The sequence below is a fragment of the Lactuca saligna genome, chromosome 8 (genome assembly GCF_052625555.1).
Source record: "Lactuca saligna cultivar CGN05327 chromosome 8, ASM5262555v1, whole genome shotgun sequence".
In the NCBI taxonomy this organism is placed as follows: Eukaryota; Viridiplantae; Streptophyta; class Magnoliopsida; order Asterales; family Asteraceae; genus Lactuca; species Lactuca saligna.
Genome location: NC_136424.1, coordinates 101,500,751 through 101,518,827, shown reverse-complemented (window position 1 = coordinate 101,518,827; position 18,077 = coordinate 101,500,751). Strand labels below are relative to the sequence as shown.

The window sequence follows — 18,077 nt, the reverse complement described above, 5'->3', positions numbered from 1 at the left end:
TGGTTTGGAGTGGTTGAGTCTTTATCGTGCCGATATCCTATGCTTCGACAAAGCCATTCGCCTAAATCTTCCGAATCGCGAAACTCTATTGATCTATGGAGATAAACCCGGTACGAGCCTTCGTATCATATCCAGTATCCAGGCTCAGAAGTACTTGCGTAAAGAATATCGCGCATTCCTTGCTCACATCATCGACACAAGTCAGAAAGTGAGAGATCCAAAAGACATCCCCGTAGTATGCGATTTCCCTGATTTCTTTCCAGAGGATCTTCCAGGTCTACCTCCAAAACGTCAGGTTGAGTTCAGAATCGACCTAGTCCCAGGAGCTACCCTCGTAGCTAAGTCGCCCTATCGTTTAGCGCCTACCGAGATGCAAGAACTATCCGGTCAACTTAACGAGCTGCTTAGCAAGGGCTTTATAAGACCAAGCTTCTCACCTTGGGGAGCTCCAGTCTTGTTCGTAAAGAAGAAGGACGGATCGTTCCGCATGTGCATCGATTATAGGGATCTCAACAAACTCACGATCAAAAATCGCTACCCTCTCCCTCGCATAGATGACCTATTCGACCAACTACAAGGGGCGAGTTACTTTTCCAAGATTTATCTTAGGTCCGGGTATCATCAGTTACAAGTCCTTGAGGAAGATGTTCCGAAGACAGCCTTCCAGACTCGTTACAGGCACTACGAGTTCGTAGCGATGCTCTGCGGACTGACTAACGCACCTGCAGTGTTCATGGACTAGATGAATAGGGTATTTCGTCCATATCTAGATCAGTTCGTCATCGTCTTTATTGATGATATACTCGTCTACTCTCGGAGCGAGGAGGAACACATGGATCATTTGCGACGAGTCCTGGAAACCCTACGATCAGAGAAGTTATATGCGAAGTTCTCTAAGTGCGAATTTTGGATTCGAAGAGTTGAATTCTTAGGACATGTGGTTAGTGAATACGGAATCCATTTGGATCCCTCCAAAATTAAAGCTATTGAGAACTAGTCAGCACCGAAGACGCCTACAGAAATTCGTCAATTTCTAGGCCTCGCTGGCTACTACCGCAGATTCATCCAAAACTTCTCTCGGATTATGAAACCTCTCACCATGTTGACACAGAAGGGCGTAACATTCGATTGGGAGGAGAAATAGGAGAAGGCATTCCAGACCCTGAAGCGAGCCTTATGCACCGCACCAGTATTATCCCTTCCCGAAGGAACAGAAGATTTTGTTGTATACTGCGATGCATCGAATCAGGGGCTCGGTTGTGTCTTGATGCAATGAGGTAAAGTCATCGCCTATGCCTCAAGACAACTAAAGACACATGAAGTAAACTACACTAATCACGACCTCGAGTTAGGAGCGGTCGTCTTCGCACTTAAAATTTGGAGACACTACTTGTATGGAACAAAGAGCGTAGTGTACACTGATCATAAAAGCCTCCAACACATACTGAACCAGAAAGAGCTCAACATGAGACAAGGCCGATGGGTTGAACTACTCAACGATTACGACTGCGAAATTCGATATCACCCGGGAAAAGCCAATGTAGTAGCAGACGCACTGAGTAGAAAAGAGTCTTCTGGACGAAGAGTCAAGTCACTAACAATGACTATCCATTCACATCTATCCGCACAGATTAAGGAGGCTCAGCTAGAAGCCTTAAACCTTGAGAACATGACGGGTGAATCCCTACGTGGGATGGATAAGAACTTGGAGGTTAAGGATGATGGAGCCTACTATCTCATGGATCGGATCTGGACTCCACGCCACGGAGGTTTCAGAGATTTGGTCATGAAGGAAGCACACAACACTCGATACTCCATCCACCCAGGTTCGGATAAGATGTATCTGGATCTCAAAAAGCTATACTGGTGGCCTAACATGAAAGCAGAGATTGCTACCTTCGTGAGTAAGTGCCTTACTTGCACGAAGGTCAAGGTCGAATACCAGAAGCCATCGGGTGTCCTCCAACAACCGGAGATACCAGAACGGAAGTGGGAGCGGATCACAATGGATTTCATAACAAAACTACCCAAGACAGTGGGTGGGTTGGATACCATTTGGGTCATCGTCGACAGATTGACCAAATCTGCACACTTCCTACCCATCAAGGAAACGAACAAGATGGAGAAACTCACAAGAACATACATCAAGGAAAGAGTACGGCTGCATGGAATCCCCATATCTATTATCTCAGAGAGAGATAGTAGGTTTACCTCGAGATTTTGGCAATCACTACAAAAGGCACTAGGGACGAGGTTGGATATGAGTACAACCTACCATCCGCAGACTGACGGACAAAGTGAGAGGACGATCCAAACCTTAGAAGATATGTTGCGAGCTTGTGTGATTGACTTCGGTAAATCGTGGGATACACACTTACCCCTTGTGGAGTTTTCCTACAACAATAGCTATCATACGAGCATCAAGGCAGCTCCATTTGAAGCCCTTTACGGCCGGAAGTGCAGATCCCCTCTGTGTTGGGCTAAGGTGGGTGACACTTAGTTAGCAAAAGGACGAGTTCCTGACAGCGCTCTCACGGGTCCAAAGATCATTCGAGAAACGACTGAGAAGATTGTACAGATTCGAGAACGATTGAAAGCCGCTAGAGATCGACATAAAAGCTACGCAGACAAACGAAGAAAACCCTTGGAATTCTAGGTGGGAGACCGAATCCTTTTGAAGGTCTCACCTTGGAAGGGCACTATACGCTTCGGAAAGCGTGGAAAGCTAAACCCAAGGTACATAGGGCCTTTTGAGATTCTCGCCAGAATCGGCCTTGTAGCTTACAAACTCAACCTACCCCACGAGCTAAGTAACATACATCCTACCTTCCACGTCTCAAACTTGAAGAAATGCCTGTCCAACGAGACTCTCGTAATTCAGCTTGACGAGATAGAGGTAAATGAAAGCCTTAACTTTGTGGAAGAGCCTGCGGAGATTCTGGATCGAGAAGTGAAACGAACGAAACAAAGCCGCATCCTAATTGTGAAGGTTCGGTGGAACACCAAGCGGGGACCAGAATTCACTTGGGAGCGCGAGGATCAAATGAAACTCAAATATGCCCATCTTTTCGCTTAGTAGTACTGTAATAACTTGATTGTTTGAATTCTAAATTTCGGGACGAAATTCCCCTAACGGGGGGATGATATGGCAACCCAACGTTAAACCCGTTATATAATTCCATTTCCGCTAACAGAATATGTCATTTATAAAAAGTTCCGTAATTTGGAGTCATGAAATAAATGAATATTTAATTATTTATTTATATTTCATGTGATTATCATTTTAGTGAAACTAAATATTACTCGTTAATGTTAGTTCCATTTAACGAAATAAAGTTATATTATTTTTCAACCACTTAACTCCGGTAAAAAGTTTAAACCCCTTTAAACTTTAGCATCGGGTAGTCGTGTACCGGGTGAAATACCCGAGGCATATAAAAGGAAGTGTAACACCACTTAGAAGCTTTTTACCACTCAAACTCCTCTCTCTCAGTACTTTCTCTCTCTAACTTGTTTTCAGCTCAAAAACCGCAATTTCCGGCTCCCAAACGTACGATTTTCCTCCCTAACTTGTTCTAAACATGCATTATTGTAATTATAGCTCAAAAATCATATAAATGAGGCATGAACAAGGAGTTTATGGCCTAAGAATCTCCTTAGGCCGTAAACACTCAAAAAGTTGCCAAAAGTCCCAAATTTTCTTATATTAAGCTTAGATACTAGTTAAGGGATTTACCTAGGGGTGTTTAGTCATCAAAACATAAGTTTTTAGGGCATAAAAGAGGGTTTACGGCCCAAGCACGTGCTTATGCCGTAAACACCCCTTATCCATGCAAAAATGCCCCAAAAACCCTTCCAAGGCATGTTTAGGCTTGAGTTATGACTTAAGGACATTCCATTTCGAGTTTGGGACCATTAAACATTATGTTTTGAGGGGTAACTTAGAGTTTACAGCCCAAGCATAAGATTAGACTGTAAACTCCCCAAAACCTCATCAAATGAGGGTTTAAACCCCCTAAATAGCCCTAAACCTTCACTAGAAAATTATTGTGATGAAATAAGGACCTTAACATCAAAGATTTGGGAGTGAACAAGAGTTCACGGCCAAGCCATGAGGCTTACGGCCGTAAAATCCCAAGGAGTGGCCTTTGGGTCGTAAACTCCAAGGGAGTAAGCTCTTGGACCCCTTAAGACCTCGAATCGATTTTAGGATATGTAAATGTTTTAATAAAAAGTATAAGTGACTAATTATTTGTAAAACATATATCTCATATGTTAATAGGGTCTTAAAAGGTGTACAAGTCCTTAATTGACACCAAACGCTCAACCGACAATTCCACCCGATTTACTCGATTTCAGGTGAGTTAATACCCCTTAATGAACCTTTCTAATGTTTTCATATGTTTTAGGGGGGATAAAAGTCAAATATACATTTTTTTGGAAGTGAATCACATGTGATTTACTACCCGTAGTACAAATCACATGTGATTTATCACTATGCTTTATAAAAGAACTTTACGTTTTCAGAACTACTTTGGATAAATAAACTATTTTTTTAAATGTTTTCTTTGGTCAAGATTTTTATTAAATTACTTTTCTTATAAAATGTATCTACACTAATACATTTATATAAGTAAGACTTGAAGGACTTTGGACCGATAGCTCGCCTTATTTCCTGTTCTTGTTTGATTGTGGGCTTAGGGTATTTGTTATCCGTCCGACTGTCGTTGATTTCTTAGTTATATATCATGTATATTGGTGTTAGGTACGAGCATTTTCATCTCATTCGATGCCTATATTACTTAATTGCCAAGAACCATACACACTAAGTTAACTATAATAGGTATAGTTAAGGCCACTACTACTCGTTACCGCTACTACTATACATACTATAATTCATACTATTACAAAACGATACACGAATAAGAGAACACACTATGAACTACATAAAAGACTACTAAACTATAATACAAAAGAAAGCACTAATCCTGAAGATAACACACTAACTCTCTACAAGATACTCTACGCGCTACCTACTGTGACCAGAGCTTTTCGGAAGGAAGGCGACACTTCATGTATAGATCTATATGGGGCAAACACTATTATATCCCGACTGTTAACCTCAGTCCGAGTCGAACAGACCCAGGGATGACCCTACTTCACTACACTATGTATGACCGGGAAGGTCATAGGATCCTCTATTGTTCACACTATTGGTCACATAAAAGGAATACACAGTATCCACACTAAAATATTAAGACTAAAGTCTAAGTTAATATCCCGAAGTAAATAAGTATCTATTACTAATGGGAATTTGCACCATTAATACTGACAACAGGGATAACTTTTCCTCTATCTACACTACATACTGGAGATTTTAGTACCACACTTTTACAACAAACGGTTTTCAATGATAAAACTTACATGCAACTTAGAGTTTTTCACTTGCGATGTATTACTGGAAAATATAGGATTTTCTAGGGTTTTCTACTACTTATAAATGTAAATTGCAGTTTTTCACACTATAAGTTTTAACGCATTTTATACAAAATTTACTAAATTCTTATGAACTCACCAGCTTTATGCTGATACTCATTTTCAAAATAACTTGTATCCTCAGGTCAAAGATAGATAGGTACAGGTGCAGCATTTTGGAGAAGATGGAGCATACAAGATCGATCTTTTGTTTTTGGATTACTTTTGGTGTCTATTGAAACTTTACAGAACACACTTGTAATTAAACTCACTATGTAATGAAATGGTTATATGTTTCTTGTTTTTAATATTATGCAATTGTGATGATACTTTACATGACGTCCTCCACCCCGAAACGTATTCCGCCGTTATCCGTTTTAGGGTGCGATACTAAAAGCACTATTTGTTGACAACTAGATGTAACACCATTTTGGTGCCACATCACATGTCACATCATCAATGGTGTTATAATACCAAGTGAGGAAATGGTTACCATGTTGTATCTTGTTATGACACCAATTTTTTTTTTCCATTTTATACTTTATTTTTTTTCGATTTTTTTTTAAATTTACACAAATATTTTTTAAATATAACATAATAAATAAAACATAATGTTTAAAAAATATAAATAACATATAATAATTTCTAAAGATTAAAATTAACATGGAGATTAAATTACACATAACATCCAAATTCAAAAAAAAAAATAACATTTAAATTCAAAAATAAATAAATAAATACAACGCTATTCGTTATCTTTATTGTTACCATAGAGGATATAATTCGTCAAGTCCTCTCGAAGTTGTCTGTGTTTATTTACGTCCTGAATGTCAACAATGCGATGCAAATAATCTTTTGTTCCTGGTTGAAACTGAACGTGTCTCGGCTCTATTGGCATATAGTGTGGAATATTTCGCCCTTTTGTCTTCTACTATTATGTTATGCATTATGATACATGCATACACGATATATCGTAGAGTTTCTAAATCCAATGGTCGTGCTGCATGTTTGACTATATGCCACTTCGCCTTCAACACTACAAAAGCTTGTTCCACATCCTTACATACTCCTTCTTGTCTTCTCTTAAAAAATTTGTCTCGTTCTTCAACCGGGTGGCGGAACGCCTTCACAAATGTAGAATGCTGAGGATATATTCCATCTGTAAGTTAATATCCATATTTGTATTCGTTTCCATTCACTATGAAAGGAGCATCCGAGGCCTTTCCATTCAAAAGATCGTCGAATATTGGCGACTGATGAAGAACGTTGACGTCGTTGTTAGAACCCGCAACCCCAATAAATGCATGCCAAATCCATAAATCTTGAGAAGCAACAACCTCTAAAACCAACGAAGGTGATCCGTGATGACCACTTACGTATTTCCCTTTCCATGCTACCAGACAATTTTTTGATTTCCAGTGTGTGCAATCTATGCTTCCGATCATTCTGGGAAACCTATGGCGTTCTTCATGCGCTGCATACAATTCTTGCAAATCATGCAACGAAGGTTTCCGCAAAAACATGTCTCCAAATGTTTCAACAACACCCCTTGACAATGTATATAAACTTTCCCTTGCGGTTCTTTCGGACATTCTCATATAGTCGTCCATGGTGTTGGGTGACTCCCCCATAACCATCAAATGAATGGCCGCAACACATTTCTGCAAAGTTGTAAACCCTCGTCTACCTCTAGCATCATATCTCAATTGGAAAAATTCATACCTAAACATATATTAACTACAGTTTAAAAATATATTGTATATGTTGTAAAATTAAAGAAACATGTACTAGATTTTTTTTGTATAAAAGTATAGTAAAGAAGCGATACCGGCTTTTCAAGGCATTGGCGATCCGTAGGAACACATACATTCCTACTCAAACGAAATCTTCTTTTGAAGTCCTTCGACCCGTAATCACAATTATCCGCAAAGTAATCGCGATATAGATGTTCATGTTTTTCCTCACGATTTCTATTTAACATCGCACGTCTTGTTAGTAGCGGGGCTGGGTCTGGTTGTAGCAGCTCGTTAGTATAATACTGATACATCATCTTGACCAATATATCGTCATCGAAATCATTGGGCGAGTCGAAAGGATCCATAATTTTTTTAAAGATAATTAAGATCTATAGAGAGAAAGATAAAAGTTATGTGTTTAAAAAATTGTTTAGATATAATAGGTATTTATGTAGAAAAAAAAATTAATTTTAAAGTTTTTTTTATTAAAATAACCATTTTCAAACGGTTTAAAAAGGGTAACGTTCCATTTTTATTCGTTTCATCTAGTCGAGAAGGCAACGAGAATAGCCACAACAAGCAACAACGAGATGGGGGAGGGGGGGGGGGGGGGGGGGGTTGTGCAGCTCGTCACGATGCCGTTGAGGCGTGTTACCTCATCCCCGTTTCTTCTTGTTTGGCCTATACCACATAGTCTAAAGGGTATGATCATACCTAACCTACCGAAAAAGTGATGTCACCTCATCGCCATGTCATTTTCACTACCAATCCACTATCAACCCACTAACTTTCTAAAATGGTCATCGCTCTACATCATTTTTTTTTAACATTAGAATAATTTAAAAAATAATTATTAAACAAAAATAAAAACATAAATATTAATTAAAAACATTTTACATTAACTTAAAAAAAAATTAAAACCTACATTACTTAAAAAACATAATCATTTAAAACCTAAATTACTAAAAACATAGAAAATATTACGCGTCGTCCTCCTCGTTGTTATCATTATCACCGTATTGCTGGAATTGCTTTTGCCATATATGCTCGGTCAAATCATAACTTAAATTGTGATGTGTTTCGTTGTTTTGTATTTCCAAAAGTCGTGTGAAGTATGCAGGGCTGCCGAATTGTATTACTGCAGGTGGGTTATGTGACATCTCCATTTCCACGGCTAGAAAAAACCAATTTTTTTGTTTATGCTTGTTTGAAAATCAGAGTAATATTTTTTCATGAAAATGTTGCGGAATTTGTTCCCAAAATAAATATATTATAAAGATTTATCAAATCATTTCCATAGAAATGTATTTCATTAAAAAGACTCGGGATGTCATGTTCGATACAGATCAAAAGCATAAACAGTACAATATAAGCCTTACTACATTATTTCATATCTATAGGCCTATATCCGTAATCCCTCATCCAAAACATCACATCAATGCTCGAGCACCACTACCTGTAATACATAAAACTGAGTGGGTCAGGCTTAGGAGCCTGGTGAGCACATAGGGTTTTCAACCCACAATAAATAAGCTTATTAATTTCATCAAACAACAATAACCCGATTATCCGTTCCCGTTATGCTCACATTACGTCCCTAAAACACATATCATAAGGGACCTAGACTAAGGATCAACTTCGGGATGTACACTAATGCTAAGGGGATTCTTCAGCAATAAATGTCCTTAAGGCAACCATATGGGGGATGGAGTACACCGGTGAACACATCGTTCACAAACGCTTACAGGCTGCGAGCTAGCATTCCACTGGACTGTCTAGAAGAGTTTGTGGTCGTCATTCATACTCCGCTAGATGACGGAATCAACAACAACAACATCGAGACCTCTCATCATTTTATCACATATCGTCTTAGTACATCTACCCATGTTTTACCCCTACATTTTTTTAGATATAAAATACATATAAAGTTTAAATCATTTAAAACATGTATAAAATCATTCATCCAACATAGACAACAAGTACTCAGATAATATGCACCCTTAGCATGTAATTTATATATAATACTTCATATTTATGTGTAAGATGAAAGTAACTATGCACTCACCCGAGAAGGTGGTGACTTGGCGCTTGGACAACACTTCGTTACTCTTAACACAATTTTCCTTCGGCAAAACCTAATATCATTACCACTAGGGTTTAGTCTAATATTCACCGAGAATAATTAATAGTCTACTATTATATAAGCATTAAACGATAATTATATAACACATAATAATAGCCCAAGTACTTATTATAAGGTCCTAATAACATTACTATATTAAAACATAAGCTATACTAAAGATAGGTTAGGCGTAGCTCACTTACAGTGGATTTTTCTCAAAATCGGGCTTCGCTGGAGCAACATTCTTCGAGCCGAAGGCTCTTTTCTCGGGCTTCCTTCGGGTTCTAGGGGGTTTACCTAGACTTTAGGGGGGGGGGGGAGCTTTAGAGAGAGAAACTAGAGAGAGAAAGTGAAGTTGGGAAGGTGTGAAGAATGAGAGAACCCGACACCTCTACTTATAGGCTGGAAATCCCAAAAACTCGTCGATTTGGCCTCCAACTCGTCGAGTTCCAGGCCAGGTGTCAGCATTCTGATGGTGAAACGTGTGTGGCCTACATTGTGCCACGTCACCCCTTTTGTAGTAGCACTCTGCTAACTTCTAAACCTCGTAACTTTCGCATACGAGCTCCGTTTTTTATGTTCTTTTTTTCCACGCGTAGGTAAAAACAAGATCTACAACTTTTATTTTGACTTTGTCGGCTAATTCTCAACCGATATTAAAATTTAATAGTAGAAGGAGATTTGGCTGTTAAATGACCGTGGAGAATTCGTACCTCCTTCATACAGACTCCGTTTTCGTCTGTCTTTTTACTATTGAATTCCTATTAATGAGATCTTCAACTCTCATTTAGGCCGCATGGGCTAAAATCCGCTCGAACTAGAATTCGAGTTTCGGGTCGTGCATTACTAAGTCGAATCTTCGAAAAATCAAAACTTCCTCATACGAAGTCAGATTTGGGCGTTGTTTTTTTTTGTATGTTCTTGGGTTAACATATATTACAACTTTTTTTTAGATCAATAAGGCTAATAGTGGCTCCATCGTAAATTTACTATTTATGCTTCTCGGTGTCGTGTCGGTTCCGTCGCGAAACTTCGACGAGTCATAACTTCTTTGTTATAACTCGGATTTCGGCGTTCTTTATATCCCCGGAATCCTTGTTTCAACCACTACAACTTTATATAAAGATATCAGACTTATCTCACACTTTAATTTTGATGCTTATTTTTATTCTTTATTTATTATAAGTTTATAAATAAGTAATAAGCATACAAATTCACATAATTCACATAATATTCAATTATTTCATCTATATTACTTCCAAAAGAGTTACAATAGCTGACCTATAATATTACATCGTCTAAAATGATTAGCCCCGAAACCCAGGCGTTACAGATTAAGAATATCCTCCGAATAATACATACAAATAGCCCTACCATCTTCTTCAATTATCATGTTATGTAAAATAAAACAAGCAGTCATCACCTTCGTCAATTTCTCCCTATCCCATGACCGTGCCGAATGTTTGATAATGTGTCACTTTTGTTTGAGGACCCCAAACACCCGTTCCACATCATTCCTTGTCGATTCTTGTGCTAACTTGAACAATATTTGTTTTTCATTGGTCGTAAATGAGTACGACTTGACAAACATAGCGTACTCTGGATATATCTCATCACCAAGGTAATACCCATAATTATATTGATGTTCATTCACAACAAACGACATGTTTGGTGCTTTACCCTGCAAAATATCATTAAATATCGGAGAGGCTCCAAGCACATTCAGATCGTTATTTGACCCCACCATACCAAAGAATACATGCCAAATCCATAGGTCATGTGAAGCAACGACCTCTAGTATAATAGTCGACATGCCATGATCACCTTGTGTGAATTGAACTCGCCATGCATTGGGATAATTTGCCCACTCCCAATGTGTACAATCAATGCTGACAAGCATTCTTGGTAGGCCATGTGTAGCTTCAGGTGCGACATACAACTGTTCGATATCATTTCTAGTTGGATGTCATATGTCACCATAAATATCTATGACACACAAAAAAGATAAGCATATTCTCGACCAGTCCTCACATACATTTTCAGATACTCATTTGACGTATCTGCTGCTATGCCGTATGCCAATTATCTAAGGGTTGTTGTGCATTTATGTAGTGTACTAAAACCACGTTTACCTCTTTCATCCCATCTTAATTGATAAACTAATAATTGTTTTCCAAATCTCTAGCAATACGTAAAAATAAATTTCTACTAATACGAAATCGGTCTTCAAATTTTGATAGGTCGTACAAACTATCAGGGGCAAAGTAATCACGTACCAAAAGCTCGTGTGTCGCCATATGATCCCGAACTATCGAAATTCTATGCTTCTTCTCAGTATTTAAACTTTTGGCTCTTTGTTACACCCTATTGCGTGCCGTAAATAACAACGTGTGCAACACCAAGTCATCTTTATCAGAGTTACTATCATCATTGGATGAAGAAGAAGAAATCAAATCCGAAAAATATTCATATCTATGTTTGAAAGAGGGAAAATAAATATGTTTGTGATGTGAATGGAAATGTGTTTGTTTATATTGTGTATGTATTTATATATGTGTGTTAAGGTTTTGTTTGAATTTTTTTAAGTTGGTAACTATCAAAGCAAAAGGAAGAAAAAAGGAACGGTCAAAAAGCTTAACCAATCATCTCGTTTGTCTTCGTCCGTAGCCACACCCACGCCACAAGGCACCTATACACACCTTGGGCGGTGTTCAAGCGTATGTGGCCTTTCCACGTAGGCACTACGTGTAGCCAACTCCAACCCATACCGCAAAGCCTATCCAATCATCCTTTTCATCTTCGTTTGTAACCGCACCCACGCGACAAGGAAGTTACGCACACCTGGGGCGGTGTTCACGCGTAGGTGGCCTTGCGACATTGACACTATGCGTAGCCAACTCCAACCCATACTGCAAAGCCTAATTTGGTTTTGATTCATACCAAGTTAATGTATGATTTTGTACACTTGGGAATCACCTTTGTAATCATTCGTAATTAGAGTATACCTACCAGATTTAGATTAGGGCATTTAGCTTTCTATATAGTACATTTCTTTACATTAACTTGAATAATATATAGAATGAGTTAAAGCCTTTGGACATCGACCTTCCCTTCTTTAGTGACTCAATTGACAGTCTATTTTAGGTCGTGTTATCAGATTTTTCACTGAAATGACACTCACCCATCATGCTTTTTTTTCCATCTGATTTGTATCGATTATCCATTCCATCACACATAATAACAAATTTTCAATTCATTAGGATGTTGCTCAAACAACCCACAACCTCATATCTGATTTTCTGTATTTACTCTCAACAAACCAACATAGCAAATAAGCTATGGGCGTGTAAAGCGTGTAAAAATAAAAGTGAAAAACCATGCCATTTCAAACACTAACATTCTGGTTTTTGGATTTTAGAAAAACCCAATTTTTATGTTTGGTTCAGTTTTTGTATATAAAAACCTAAAAACATGCATACATAAACTAAATTGTCCAAAATGGTGTAAATTTATGTATATGTCTACTTAATTAAGTATTTGGAAAATTAAAAGTATTCTAATGTATTTATGGTTCTTTTATTGAAACTATACTAAAAAGAATTTATTTACTTGTTTTTAGATTATATTTTTTTTACTTAATTATTTGGTTCTAATAAATTTTACCAACATGTTTAATGAATAAACTTACAAACTAAAAATAAATACCAAAATCAAAACTACAACACAGAAGAAAAACTAGAAACTAGAACCTTAAAACTGAAAATATGATTTTCCAAAGTTAAGAGTTCGTAGATAACCAAAAGTAGTATGAACTCTACCTAATGAATAAGTTTATACTAAATCTACAATAGATATGAAGTCCTAAATACATATATTATAAACGATTCTGTTAGAGTTTAAATGTTGTAATATATCGAAGTGTTAGTTGTTACGAAGGATCTTTAGTCTTCGTAAGAAGAGTCTTCGGAAGTTATGTTATTTTTACTAAGGCATTTTAATGAATAGTCTTAATGTCTAGTCCTTAGTATTTTTATTATGCTTTTGTACTCCTATAAATAGGGGTCTGTACTAAGTGAGTAGTAACTTTTCACTGAGTCTTTACAGAATATTCTTTGTACTCTGTAAAAATCAAGAGCATAATATGAGCTGAACCAAAATTATATTTACTCTTGTGCTCATCGTTTTTCTTCTTTCTGAATTCTTACATGAATTAATCTTAAACTCGATAACAAATCTCATCAATTGGTATCAGAGCAGGAATCCTTTCTGTGATCTGATTTTCATACGATCAAAAAGGTTTTTGAATCTACTGTTTGATTCAAAAAGTTTCCGTCCTTTTTGAAATTGAAAAATTCTTCTTGATCTCAATCTAGGATTTGATTCTGCAGAAACATTTGTATATCGAGTGTTCATTGTGTGATTCTGAATAGAATTATACAATTTGATTTCAAAATTCTCAAAAGTTTTTGTATCATCTTGAAGTTTTTGTCCGTACAACAATGGCGTCATTCAATCTGAATTCGATGACATCATTTTCTCATCTGCTTGGATCATCCACAAAAATTCCAATGCTTATTCCAGAATATTATGATCAGTGGGCAGATAGGATGGAAGATTACTTGAATGGATTGAATGAAGAATTATGGAAATGCATCACAGGAGAAGTCAATCAACCTGCACAAGTTCAGCCAATCGGAAGGTCTTCAAGTAGTTCAGAAGTTGATAATCAAACCGAACGTCTAAAACGACTGGAGAAGAAATGCATGAGGGAATTAAGAGGTGCGTTGCCTCCTATTGTGTACAATTATGTTAGAACATGCAAAACAGCTAAAGAAATCTGGAACAATCTCAAAGACAAATTTCAAGGAAGTGAATAGACGAAGATCACATCTGTGAAACAATGCCTGGTGGAACTCAAAGATTTCAGACAAATAGAAAATGAGTCTATTGAAAAATACTATGATAGGTTCAATGAGCTAATCTATCGTTGTAACCATTATAGTATAATCAGGTCACCAATGGAGTACAATTTGATATTTGTAATGGGACTTCGAAAGGAGTGGAGGAGTGTGAGTATGATGGTGAAAAATCAACAGAGCTTTGATACTTCGACTTTGAATGACTTGTACAATCAATTAAAATCTCATGAAAATGAAGTTAATGAAATAGCTGAGGAAGCAAAAGAAAGTCTTGGTGGACCATTGGCACTAGTTTCGAAGGTCTCAGAAAGAGAGAATGAAAAATCGAAGTCTGATGAAGAAGAAGGTTTTCTAATGAATTCTGATGATGAGGTTGTTGCATTTTACTCAAACAATAGAGTAAAGAAATTTTTTAAGAAACCTTTTAATCCAAAGAAGTCATCAGATTCGAAGGGTAGTTTTGAGAACAAAAACAAATTGGATGAAAAGAAGAAAGAAATGAAGACAGATTCGAAGAATGAGATGGAGCAAATGAAGATGACGTTGAAAGGTGATACAGGGATTAATTGTCATTATTGCTATGGAGCAAATCATTTGGCAGCAGATTGCTTGTTAAGGAAGAAGGAAGAAAAGAAAAATAAAATGAAAGATGAAGCATACTACACTGAGAAACTGGAGGAAGTAAAGAAGAAAAAAAAGAATTTGTCATTGGTGGCTCATGGAGAAACTGAATTAGATGGCACATATCAAATATGGTCTTCGGGTTCAGATGATAAAGAGATGAAAAATCCAACTCATGGAGCTATGAATGCAAAGATGGAAGAGGATTTAGATGATGAACAGACTGACGAAGTGTGTGGGCAATGGTTCATTTCGAAGTCTACTGATAGGTCACCAATGACTACCAAGGTACGTAACATTCTTGAATCTTTTAACATTCCAGTTTCTGCATATAATTCCGAGTTAGTATCTTTTGATGAAACTGTTACTTACTTTGATTCAATCGTTGTGTCTGCTAGCAATGAAACGAAAAAGTTAAGTGATCATTTACTAGAGACAAGAAAAATGTTGGATTCAAAAGTTACTAGAATTGATTACTTAGAATTGAAAGTTTCAAATATTATGGAGGATAGAGAAAAATTAGCAAAAGAAGTAAATTTGTTGTTAGCACAAAGAAATATTTTCTGTAATTCAGCAAAAAGATTGTATGGAAAATTAACTGAGTTACATCATTCGTGTGAGATAAGTAAGGAACAACATAGAAAATTACTACCATTTTTAGCTTATGATAGAGCTAAGGTTGATAGTATTTCATATGATTGTGAAAAAGAAATTTCTGATTTCAACAAAATTCTAGATGATAGGTTTAGATATGGAATTGCTAAAGTCGAAGATTATCTTGATGCTAATGATTTAGTAAAAATTGTAAATGAGACCTTATCTAAATCAGAACAACTTCGAATTTTGAAAAAGACTGAGAATTCTACATCTAATTGTGAAACTAATATTGCTGATATTGAAGATAATTTTGATAATATTAGTGAAATTAGTGATTTAGAAGATGTAGATTGTTCTCAATTGTCTGTCATAAATGTAGCAAATTCATTTAAAGGGAAAGACGAATGTGAAGATTTATTAATAAAAATTGAAACTGATAAACCCTCAACTTCGTAAGTTTGTGATATGGAGTTTGTGGAAGTACATGAGAGTCAAACTGATGATAGTGATAATGAGGAAGAAAATACAAATTCGAAGCCTATTCTAAGGTCGGAGGAAATTGAAATTCCTCGAGTGGTTGTTGATCAAGTCTATTTGAATACACAAGAATTTGAGAAAATTCTTAGTGAAAAAGGTGCTCATTATCTTGAATCGAATACTGTTGTTTATCCAATCTTCAAATGCACTGATGATGTTGTTTTCCCAAATCAAGTCTTCGTAACAACAGGTAATGTTGAAAACATAAAGCCTGAATTCAAAAAGATGATTGAGGAAGATAATATGCAAACATCAAATGAAGGATTCTTTTCAAATCAAAGTACAGTTGAAAACAATCTTACAAAGAATTCATATAAATTTCAACATCAAAAATCAAAAAGAGTATGGGTTGAAATATCAAAAGTTGAAAATGTGTTTACAAAACACGAAGGTGTTAAAACAGAAGTTAAAGCAATCAACAAAGCAATAAAATTGAATTCAAAGGAATTTAAAGCTCAAGTTGAAAAGTTTTCAAAAGAAAATAATATTTCGAGACGTCAAGCGAGAAAAACAATTTTTTGGCAAACTGTTGAGCCATCAAAAATGAGATCAACAAATTTTTCAAAAAGAAGAAAAGTTTTTAAAGAAAAATCAAAGTCTCAAATTTTTGAAAAGAAAAACGCTTTGTTTTCAAATAATGAATCAAAAGTATCAAATGGAACAAAAACTACAATACCAAGAAATTTTTTTCAGAAAAAGGTTGCAACACAGAATTCAAAGTCACAAATTAAAACATCTTATCATGAATCATAACTTTCAAAACCAAAAGTTGATTATGTTCCAAATTCAGCAAACTGTTATAATCCTTTAAAGAAACAAGTTGACAAAGTCCCATATGTAAAGGGAATAACAACAAAGAGAAATATTGATCATTGGTTGGAAGGAAAAGGAAAAATATACCAATCAAGTAAGTTTTCGAAAGAACAGATACATGAAGCATATGACAAATATGCGAATCCTTCAATGAATGGTAGTTCATCATCCAAAGAGTCAAATATATCAATTAAAGTTTGGCAGTCGGTCATAAAAGCAAAAAGAGAAGAATCACAAACTCAAGATACGAATGGTGTAATTAGTGAAAATTTGAAAATAATAAAAACTCATATATCTGACCCTTCGAATGAAAATGGTAGGTTTATTGACAATTTCAAAACCAAAGTTTGTGATTGGGTTAATGGTTGTACTTTACAATTGAATTACAAATCTAATATGAATGGACCCAACAAAGCTTGGGTACCTAAATTTTTTCAATGATCACAGGTACTTTGTAACGAGCAATATGATAACAAGTGGTATATTGATAGCGGTTGCTCACGTCACATGACTGGGAAGAAGGAAAACTTGCGTGATTTTCGAAGTCTAGAAATGGAGGAGTGGTTAAGTTTGGCAATAATCACAAATGCAAAGTCAAGGGTTATGGAAAGGTAACAAATGGAAATTTCACTATCAACAGAGTTGCATTTGTTGAAGGTTTACAACACAATTTGATAAGTGTTTCACAACTTGTTGTGGGCACTGGAAATCAAGCTCTTTTTAATGAAGGAGGAAGTGTCATTTCGAATGTTAAGACAAAGGAAGTTTTACTTAAGTCAAAAAGAAAAGGTGATATGTTTACATTGGATATTGTTCCTATTGTAGGCAAACCTGTTGTGTGTTTACTTTCGAAGGCTGTTGCCGATGTTAGCTGGTTATGGCATAGGAGATTATCACATCTCAATTTTCGAAACATCAACAAACTTGTCATACAAGATCTGGTAAGAGGTTTACCCATTCTTAAATATGATAATGACAGTTTGTGTGCAGCTTGTGAAGTAGGAAAACAACACAAACAAGGTCATCCTATCACAATAGATTCGAAGATTGTTGAACCCCTCGAACTCTTGCATATTGATTTATGTGGTCCTCAACAGTTGCTACTCTTAACAAAAAAGGTACATTTTGGTAATTGTAGATGATTTTTCAAGATTTACGTGGGTTTATTTTCTCAGGTTAAAATCCGAAGTTCCACAAATAATGATTGATTTTATCATGTAAATGGAAGTTTCATTGAAAAAGACAGTTCGAAAAATC

The 18,077-nt window shown here is 36.3% G+C and overlaps 1 protein-coding gene across 1 annotated transcript; it reads right to left on the bottom strand.

The window, feature by feature from the left end:
• Positions 1-6,641: 6,641 nt before the first annotated feature.
• On the bottom strand, positions 6,642-8,377 carry LOC145009949 (uncharacterized). The gene is made up of 2 exons (XM_078968560.1): positions 8,196-8,377; positions 6,642-7,197 (listed from the first exon to the last, which is right to left on the bottom strand). Exons 1-2 carry the CDS (start codon positions 8,375-8,377, stop codon positions 6,642-6,644), a joined length of 738 nt encoding a protein of 245 aa, XP_078824686.1.
• Between the last annotated feature and the right edge of the window lie 9,700 nt (positions 8,378-18,077).

What these genes read in the sequence shown, in the direction of transcription:
- LOC145009949 (XM_078968560.1), bottom strand. Translation starts at nt 8,377, where the DNA reads ATGGAGATGTCACATAACCCACCTGCAGTAATACAATTCGGCAGCCCT. An exon ending in AACAACGAGGAGGACGACGC is followed by an intron (nt 7,198 to 8,195) that starts GTAATATTTTCT and finishes ATATATGTTTAG; the next exon opens with GTATGAATTTTTCCAATTGA.